General features: G+C 53.3%; 1 protein-coding gene across 2 annotated transcripts in view; it reads right to left on the bottom strand.

The window, feature by feature from the left end:
• Window positions 1-1,269: 1,269 nt before the first annotated feature.
• camkmt (calmodulin-lysine N-methyltransferase) overlaps window positions 1,270-10,000 on the bottom strand; it is an 80,742-nt gene continuing 72,011 nt past the window's right edge. Inside the window, exons 10-11 of one of the 2 annotated variants that reach the window (XM_084709835.1) lie at window positions 9,432-9,563; window positions 1,270-2,979 (exon numbers count right to left, since the gene is read on the bottom strand). In XM_084709835.1, coding sequence (XP_084565961.1) covers window positions 2,884-2,979; window positions 9,432-9,563 — 228 coding nt within the window. In that variant the 3' untranslated portion in view covers window positions 1,270-2,883. The remainder of the gene's footprint in view (window positions 2,980-9,431; window positions 9,564-10,000) is intronic. The other variant, XM_084709836.1, reaches the window with a different exon arrangement.

The raw sequence follows: 10,000 nt of genomic DNA on the forward strand, positions 1-10,000 counted from the left end.
CCCACAAACTGACTACATCAACACGGAGCTCTCAGTGACAACACACCACCTGGGTCACAATGTGTGTACGTGTGTGTGTGTAAATAAATCAGCCAGCTGCCCTGTTTGTCTCATCAAAAGGATGGACGGAATAAAAAGCGTGGAGAGAGCAAACAGGCCCTCCGTGTGTGTGTGTGTGTGCGTGTTCCTACGTCTCTCCAGACACCCAGGGGGGTCTCTTCCCTGTCCGTACGTCCTCCATTCCACACACACCACGGAGGCCTGAAACAGACGTCTGTCTATCTGTCTGTGTGTCCTGAGCTGAGCCCTCCCCCACCCCACAGCTTCTTGACATAGCACACTGAGCCTAATCGCACGTAATTAGGTGGGAGGGGCAAGGGGCTGGCCCAGGCATTGTGTGCAAAGGGCAAGTGGTCAAGTTAATGGGGCCCTTGTGTTGAACAGGGAGCTCTCTCTCTCTTTCTGTCTCTCTCTCTCTCTTTCTGCCCGAGTCTCTTTATCTGCCCTTTTCTCTGTCTCTCCCTCTCTCTACCACGTCTCTCTGTCACACACAAATGATCTCACCTTCTCTCTCTCTCTCTCTCTCTCTCTCTCTCTGTCCATCTCTCTGTCTCTCTTCCCTTCCCTCGTCCTCCCTTTCTCTGCCTGAGTGCTGGGAGGGGAGAACAAGCCTGTTTAAAATATCAAAAGAGAGATCTTGGGCCTGGCTGGCTCCTCTCACTGTCCTCTCTCCCATGGCTCTCCCTACCTCTCTCTCCCTCCCTGTCTCCCTCTCTCCCCTGGCTCTCCCTACCTTTCTCTCCCTCCATGTCTCCCTCTCACCCCAGCAGCTGCCGTGCACCAGCCTGACCAGCACAGACCTTCAGGATTAGCAGCTCCCTCCCTCCCTCCCTCCCTCCCTCCCTCCCTCCCTCCCTCCCTCCCTCCCTCCCTCCCTCCCTCCCTCCCTCCCTCCCTCCCTCCCTCCCTCCCTCCCTCCCTCCCTCCCTCCCTCCCTCCCTCCCTCCCTCCCTCCCTCCCTCCCTCCCTCCCTCCCTCCCTCCAGCCTTGTCTGGGCCCAGCGCAGCCTGCCAGAGACCAGGTCACCTGGCTGAAGCACAGCTGATGTGGACCTGATGGAAGATCAGTCCGTTGCATCTTGTGGTTTTGTAAAGTTTTGGGTATGATAAAATAAATGTGTTTGATCAAAGTATTAAATGATCCAATAATAGGAACTGTGCAGGGTCAAAAGTGGAAGTTGGCAAATACACAGTAAAAAGCATACGCAAATTACTCCAAGATATTTTTTATTAATATAACATTCAATAAAACCATGAAAAATACAGTTGAAGAAAAAAAGAAAAAAAAAGAAAGAAAAACTGTCAATTTTCCAAAACGTGTTTGTTTACAGTGCTGATTGATTAATGCATAAAAGCACAGGGCCCGAGGGACGTGATGATGTCACAGTAAGCGGGGGGGGGGGGGGCACAGTGTCACAGCGCTTGTCGACCACGCCCGGTCCCGTGTGGTGAACGGGATGCGTTGGGAGCAAGTGTCACAAGGTCTTCACGTCTGTCACATGGTTTTGATGCTTGTCACATGGTTTTGATGCCTGTCACATGGTTTTCACGTCTGTCACATGGTTTTCACGTCTGTCACATGGTTTTCACGTCGGAGGTCTTAAACGAAGGTTTGGCTGATAAAGAGAGAGAGGTTTGTTTCACAGTGGAGTGCAGAACGACATTCAGCTCTGAAGAAACCTCAGCCTTTGGTACGGAAACACACCCAGCGACCGTCTGTCTACAACCTCCAGAACCACACTAGAGCATCCATCCTAGAGGCTAGAAACAGATCCAATAGAATATGGCTATAGTGCATGTATATCAATCCATTATTGGCATATCTTTGCACATCGACGGGAAAGCAGGATCCAGAGACTCTGGATGTGTACCCCAGGCCGTGCGTCTTCGCCCGGCCCACTGAGGTGGTGACGGAAGCCTGATAGCAGCTTATGCACATCGCACACTTTCATGTTTTGCACAGTAACATGGTCACACGAGACCAGACAGATCCGACTCGCCCACACAAAGCAAACAGCACACGTTAACAGAACCAAACACTCACATACTGGACCGATAACCACAATGTTCACGTTCCCTCAGCAAAAAAAAGATATTTATCTATATTAAAAGTTATTTCAGAATACTTCAAAGGGCTAATGCCACAGCTGGAGGTGTAACACCCAGACACACACAGTCATACACACACTCCTATAAACACATTCTCTTTGTTGTACATGTTATCCACTCTAAGCTTCTCGTTGATCTCTGACATAACAGTACTGACCTGCTCGTAGCAGGAATGGAATTAGAGTAGTGTGTGAGACACACACACGCGCGCGCGTGCAAAAACACGCAGACAAAAGTAACAGTCCCCACTTCCCCCTGAGGCCCTGTCATAACGTCCCAGTCCAGCCAAGCAGGACAGGAGCCAGGGACAGGGTGGCACTGAAATAGGTGCACAGGGCGGCACAGCGGGGCCCTGGGGTGGGAGGGAGGGCTGGGTATATCACAGTAGACTGTTTGGCATGAGGGTATGGAGAGTGTGTGGTGGTGGGTGACCCAGGTCTAAATACTTCTTCATGTACTTTCTGGCACGTGATTGGAGGTGAGGGGAGCTTAGAGAGAGCTGGCGCACCATCTGGGAGCCATGACGACAGGTGTGTGTGTGTGTGGTGCGTGTGGTGTGTGTGAAAGAGAGAGAGGTACAATTTGAATCAAGATACTTCAAAATACTAGACCACTTCAGCTGTTCACCTGTAAGCTTTGGATCTGGAATGGATGGATGGAGGCAGGGATGGACGGACATATAGACTGACAGACAGACAGACAGACAGACAGGTTCTCAGAGCATGTGTGCTGGTGCCGTGGTGCGGGTCAGGGTGATGAGGACAGGGTAGTGGATGTTCTCATCGTATGCCTCCTTCCCTTCGCCCAGCATCTGAAACACACACACACACACACACAACATTTTAGATGATTTCATCCATGTACTCAGATTCAAAGTGTCACTTTCCGAGACAGAACAGAACAAGTCTACTAGTGTGCCACACAGGTTCTTGGTTGGTTTCAAATCCCTTTGAAAACGCCATCTCAAACCGTGGGTGAAAGTGGTATTAAAAGACTGTCTCTCATGCACAGACACACACACACACACACACACACACACCCTGGCTCACACTCTGTCCCTCATGCACAGACACACAGACACACACACACACACACACACCCTGGGGCACACCAAGCCTCCTGGTGTCCATGCCCAGCCCCCACCCTCACCCCTTGCTTCCCATCTGAGAGGACTTGGCATCTCAGTTGCTGGATCCGGGTCCTGTCTCAGCCAATCAGCTCGCTGTGAGGTGTGCCCTCGGGCAAGTACTTAGGAAAGTGAGTTCAGTGGGGAAATGTGAAATCCGTTTAGGTAAACTAGGCCCTTGAAAAACACAAAACACTGATGACAGGTTCACACTTCCCAGAAACTTGCTTGCCCTGGAGAATAGAACAGAAGGTCATAGCTAGATCCTTATCTTGCGTAAGGTTATTTATGTACCTGCCTTGACCACAGCAAGTCAGGGTCTCACAGCAGCAAACGTTCTTCTCTCTCTCTCTCTCTCTCTCTCTCTCTCTCTCTCTCTCTCTCTCTCTCTCTCTGTCTCTCTCTCTCTGTCTTTCTCTGTCGCTCTCTGTCTCTCTCTCTGCCTTTCTTCTCTCCCCTCTACCTTCTCTCTGTCCATCTCCCTCCCTTGGTCTCACACTCCTGATTCAGAAAGGACAGATTAGCTGTCTGTCCCCCTGTTCTCCCTGCACCCCCCCACCCCCCCCCCCCCGCCGCCGCCCTCTCCCTCCCCCATGCCCCTTGATGTGTGTTATCTCTCGGCCCACCCCTCCATGCACCGGCCCGGTGGTTGAACCCCCGACCCCTATCCATAAGCGGGGGGAGGGGGGGAGGGTGTGAGGGGGGGAGGGTGTGAGGGGGGGAGGGTGTGAGGGGGGGAGGGTGTGAGGGGGGGATGGTGTGAGGGGGGGGTCCACCCGTCAGACTCTAAGCCCGCTGCAGGGACCCGTGCACATTCACATTTAAATCTGCCGGGAGGCTGGGGGGTGGGCGGGGGGGTTGAGAGGACTGCCATGCGAGGGGAAGGGGGTGGGGGGGTGGGGGGGGCGGAGGGGGCGGGGGGTTAGTGGAGCTCGCAGAGGTGAAAAGTTTAACAAGCAAAGCTGTTCCTCCTGATCACAGGCTGCTAATCAGCTTCATGGGTGGCTGGGTAAATCGGGTCTTACGCTTTTTAACCGCGCCCCTGCCAAGATGCAAGCCATTTATTTCATTGCCACTTTTGCCCCTGCCTGCTTTCTCTCCCCTCTCTCGCTCTCCCCTGCCCTTCCCTCATTCCTCACCTTTTTCGCCGAGCGAGAGAGAGGAGAGAAAAGGGGAGAGGTGAGAGAAAGAGAGAGAGAGAGAGAGAGGTGGGGAGGGAGGGAGGTAGGGAGGGAGGGAGGGAGGGAGGGAGGGAGGGAGGGAGGGAGGGAGGGAGGGAGGGAGGGAGGGAGGGAGGGAGGGAGGGAGGGAGGGAGGGAGGGAGGGAGGGAGGGAGGGATGAACAGGATGTCTGGGGGTCTCTCTGTGGGAGAAACAGAGCACTAAGGATGAGGTTGGGAGGGAGGGAGGGAGGGATAGGGTTTTACGGAGAAGGAGATAGAGGGAGGTGTGGGGGAGCTTAGGCCGAGAGAGCTGGAGAGGTAAGAAGGGAGAGAAGGGATGGATAGAAACAGAAAGAGAGAGGGGCAGGTTTTATTTCTTTATCGGGGTGAGCAGGGGCTTGCCAGGCATCTGTGAGAAGGGACAGCCGAACACAGAGGGGTTAACACACGAGAGGCGCACGGCGTGTGTGTGCGTATGGGGGTGGGGGGGTGGGGGGGTGGGGTTCAAAAATTAAAATTCATGACTCTCTTCACAAGCGTTTGAGTAACAAGATTAAGACGGGCAGGCAGAGAAACAGTGGCATTATCAGGCTCCTTCCAGTCCTCCAGCTGCTCCTGCTCTATTCCAGAACAGTGGGGATAAGAGGATCACACCCAGCCAGCCCGCCCGCCGCCACCGCCGCCGCCGCGCACACGCCCTGCCATCTCCACACTGCTGAGAACGGCTCATCCTGCTGGACACACAGGGGAGGGGGGGCTGAAGTCTGGGGGGGGGGGGGGGGGCAGGGAACGCAGACTTGGGGAGTCTTAAAAGAGTTGCCAACCAACCCCTATCCCGCTCCTTTCCTCTCTTTGTTGGGAAACACCCGAGTGGGCGCAGGAGAGAGAGGACGCAAGAGAGAGAGAGAGGACGCACGAGAGAGAGAAAGGAGGCACGAGAGAGAGAGAGGACGCACGAGAGAGAGAGAGGACGCACGAGAGAGAGAGAGGAGGCACGAGAGAGAGAGAGGAGGCACGAGAGAGAGAGAGGACGCACGAGAGAGAGAGAGGACACACGAGAGAGAGAGAGGAGGCACGAGAGAGAGAGAGGAGGCACGAGAGAGAGAGAGGACGCACGAGAGAGAGAGAGGACGCACGAGAGAGAGAGAGAGAGGAGGCACGAGAGAGAGAGAGGACGCACGAGAGAGAGAGAGGACGCACGAGAGAGAGAGAGGAGGCACGAGAGAGAGAGAGGACGCACGAGAGAGAGAGAGGACGCACGAGAGAGAGAGAGGAGGCACGAGAGAGAGAGAGAAGAGGCACGAGAGAGAGAGAGGACGCACGAGAGAGAGAGAGAGAGGAGGCACGAGAGAGAGAGAGGACGCACGAGAGAGAGAGAGGACGCACGAGAGAGAGAGAGGACGCACGAGAGAGAGAGAGGAGGCACGAGAGAGAGAGAGGACGCACGAGAGAGAGAGAGGACGCACGAGAGAGAGAAAGGACGCCGCGCACACAGCCTCCTTGTAGCATTCGTGTAACACGTTTAAGACTTTCCCTGTGCTGGGCCCTGTCTACTGCACGGTGACAGCAGCAGTGGTGCAGCGAACCCTCGACTGTGTCCAGGGGTCTGTTTCATGTTGACCATGTTGTGTGCGTCTGTACACCCACACTCAACAGACACTGAACACGGCACTCGCAACGTTACTAATTCAGATCATTCTGGGATAAGAAAAAGGGCTTGAAATGTGTGTGTGTGTGTGTGTGTCTGATATCTAGCCTGTGCTGTGTCTGGTGTGTGTGTATTTGTGCTCATGTGTGAGAAATGTAGTCATCTGCTGGCGGTGATATAATTCTTAGCCGTGTGTGTGTGTGTGTGTGATGGTGGGACACACAGGGGGCAGAGTGTTCATCAGAAGATAAGCAGAGCAGGGTTAATCACCTTCTGATACCAGCAGGCCACTTCAGCCAGCACTCATATCCGACTGACCCTCCTCTACACACACATCTCGCTGTGTGTGTGTGTGTTTGCGGTCGGGGTGGTGGGGCGAGAGGGTGAGCAAAGCAACTAGGCGGTTTCCTTGGTTGCAAACGTGACCCACACACGCTTGCAAACACACACACACACACACACACACACACACACACACAGTATCCCGGCAACACATACACCTCCGCACACACATACACACACAAAGACGCTCGCACACACATCGAATCCAATACACGCACACTCACAAACCACACACCACACACACCTACACCCACATACACACCCACACACACACACCTCTGAGTAATTGCACAAAGCCCAGGAGAGTGGAACACTTGACTCAGCTCCTGTGGCCCTGCTGGCTGGCATCATTACCCACACAGGGACACCCTAGGAGGGCCCGCTCACACAAAGACCCCAGCAGCATCCAGGTACATCAAGGACACATAATACAGGATGGAGAAAGACACAGAGGCCCTGCGTGTGCACGTGCGTGTGTGTGCACGTGCGTGTGTTTGCACGTGCGTGTGTGAGACAGAACGAGACACGGGGCGATTAACGGTGTGCGAGAGAGCAATGCTGTCATTGAGAGCATGTCTGGGAGAGAGAGAGACCCGGAGAGGTAGGGCCGTCTTTCATGAATTCACTCGCGGATCCATCAGGTGGTAATTACCTGGTGACCTCCGACCCCTGCCCACACCTGCAGGACCAATCCTAGAACTAGGCTGTTGATTGTTGGGAAACCCAACCCAGCCCGCCCCGCCTTTCCCGCTAATCCCTATGGCTAATGGAGACTAAGTGGGGGGTGCTCTGGTTCACTGTGACACTTTCACTACTGTGGCTCTCTCTCTCTGGTATCTCCCTTCTACTGATTTGGGTATTGAAGTTCACTGCTTTGTATTGCCTTACTGGCTAACTGGCTAACTGTCTGACTGTCTGTCTGACTGTCTGACTGACAGGCTGAATGATTGACTGACTGCCTGACTGGGTGAGTGATTGACTGAATGCCTAGGTGAGGGAGAAGGAGGGTGGGTGGAGGTGGAGGGGTTTGGGGGAGCAGAGCGACAGCCTCTTACTCGCCCACAGAGTGGCCACTTGACAGAGCCTGGGGCGGAGCTCAGTGTGACTGTGGAGCCAGGGACCACTCACACTTCTCTCACACACACACACACACACACACACACTTACACACACCTATAAACACACACCCATGTACACACACCCATGTACACACACACACACACTTACACACACCTATAAACACACACCCATGTACACACACACACACGCGCACAGGCGCAGGGGACCGAACAAAGCTTGAGCGTTGTTAAAAAAAGAGAGAGACTCGGCAAGACGGAGAGAAGGCAAGAGAAAGAGAGAGAGATGGAGGAGTGGTGGGTAAAGAGAGAGAGAGAGAAAGAGATGGAGGAGTGGTGGGTAAAGAGAGAGAGAGAGAGATGGAGGAGTGGTGGGTAAAGAGAGAGAGAGAGAGATGGAGGAGTGGTGGGTAAAGAGAGAGAGAGAGAGATGGAGGAGTGGTGGGTAAAGAGAGAGAGAGAGAGATGGAGGAGTGGTGGGTAAAGAGAGAGAGAGAGAGATGGAGGAGTGGTGGGTAAAGAGAGAGAGAGAGAGAGATGGAGGAGTGGTGGGTAAAGAGAGAGAGAGAGAGAGAGAGATGGAGGAGTGGTGGGTAAAGAGAAAGAGAGAGAGATGGAGGAGTGGTGGGTAAAGAGAGAGAGAGAGAGAGAGAGAGATGGAGGAGTGGTGGGTAAAGAGAGAGAGAGAGAGACAGACACATAAAGCAAGTGTTTCCTGCTGTCAGTGCCATTTCCTCTCTGTGGGCGGGACCATTGTGACGGGCGCAGGCAGTCTAATGGGCTCTGGGGGCACCAGTCTGCCAGCCCACCGACCTGCACCCCCCCCCCACCCTGCACACACACACCCCGGCCCCCACCTCCGCGCCACCCACTGCCTGTCGCTTTTGTTAACCAGCTGGACACTACTGCTCTTAGCGCTGCCTCCATCTCTCACTCTCTCTCTCTCTCTCTCTCTCTCTCTCTCTCTCTCTCTCTCTCTCTACCTCTCTCCTCCCTCCATCTCTCTCTCTCTACCTCTCTCCTCCCTCCATCTCTCTCTCTCTACCTCTCTCCTCCCTCCATCTCTCTCTCTCTACCTCTCTCCTCCCTCCATCTCTCTCACTCTGCCTCTCTCCTCCCTCCATCTCTCTCTCTCTACCTCTCTCCTCCCTCCATCTCTCTCTCTCTACCTCTCTCCTCCCTCCATCTCTCTCTACCTCCTCTCCCCTGCTCCCTCACTCCCAATCTCTCGACCACTTTCCGTGCCCTCTTTAGTTCCTGGCTCTCTGCTCTCCACTCCTACTGGTCACACACCTTCACATACTTCTATTCAGGAGGGATTGTTAAGAACCTGGGGTCTAAACACACACACACACACGGGCGTGCTTTCTTCAGCACTGATTCTCAGTGTACATACTAAATGTACAGTATGTATACAAGTCACTGATCAGGTTTTAGTAGTTATCGTTGGGTGCAGCTAAAAGATTCAAGATTCAAACATTAAAATGTTTGTATTTTGTATGAATTAACCTTCCTCTTTCAGTAATCTAAGTCTGTCTCTAAATAGAGCAAGAAACAGACTTCATGAAATGTTATAGAGGAGTAAACTGTAAACAGCCAGACAGGTGAGCAAAGCAGACAGACAGATGAGTGTGTCAGACAGTCAGGTGAGCGCATCAGACAGACAGGTGAGCGCGTCAGACAGACAGGTGAGCATGTCAGACAGACAGGTGAGCATGTCAGACAGACAGGTGAGCATGTCAGACAGACAGGTGAGCGCGTCAGACAGACAGGTGAGCATGTCAGACAGACAGGTGACCTTGTCAGACAGACAGGTGAGTGTGTCAGACAGACAGGTGAGCGTGTCAGACAGACAGGTGAGTGTGTCAGACAGACAGGTGAGCGTGTCAGACAGACAGTTGAGAGTACCTTCAGGTGGACATCCCAGACGTCTTCATCATACTTGTCGTAGCGCCGGACGTAGAGCCCCGCCCCTTCTGCCAGGTGACAGAACTCGGCCAGGGTGTCTCCGCGCACGGGGGCAAACACCAGCGCCGTCCCCTGTGTGTGTGTGTGTGTGTGTGTGTGTGGGTGTGGGGGGGGTGGGTGGGTGCAGAACATTAGGATATATGTACACTTATGGGCTTTAAATGAGGGAATTTCTGATCTTCCTCTTGTTCAGTTTGCTCTGCCGGCCGTCGCACCCATGCACACCCTCCCCACGAGTGGCCAGCTGCATGATTCCATTCTATTTGATTTCTCCCAGGTATTATATTAGATAACAAACAAAAAGATTAAAGCTGGACTAATCCAATCAATGCTTGAAACGCATCCTCACTTTTCTAGAGCAGGCAGCACAGCCAGACCAGCACAGCTAAGAGGATTATTCACAGGTTCAAAGTTTCTTTGAAATCCTTCGGCTTTAAATATTATTTCATATTTTGATCATATTATTGTTTTAATTAAATGAGAATGGAAGGGAGACAGACAGACACAAA

This window comes from Hypomesus nipponensis, chromosome 11 (genome assembly GCF_054491055.1).
Source record: "Hypomesus nipponensis isolate SF chromosome 11, ASM5449105v1, whole genome shotgun sequence".
NCBI classification, from domain to species: Eukaryota; Metazoa; Chordata; class Actinopteri; order Osmeriformes; family Osmeridae; genus Hypomesus; species Hypomesus nipponensis.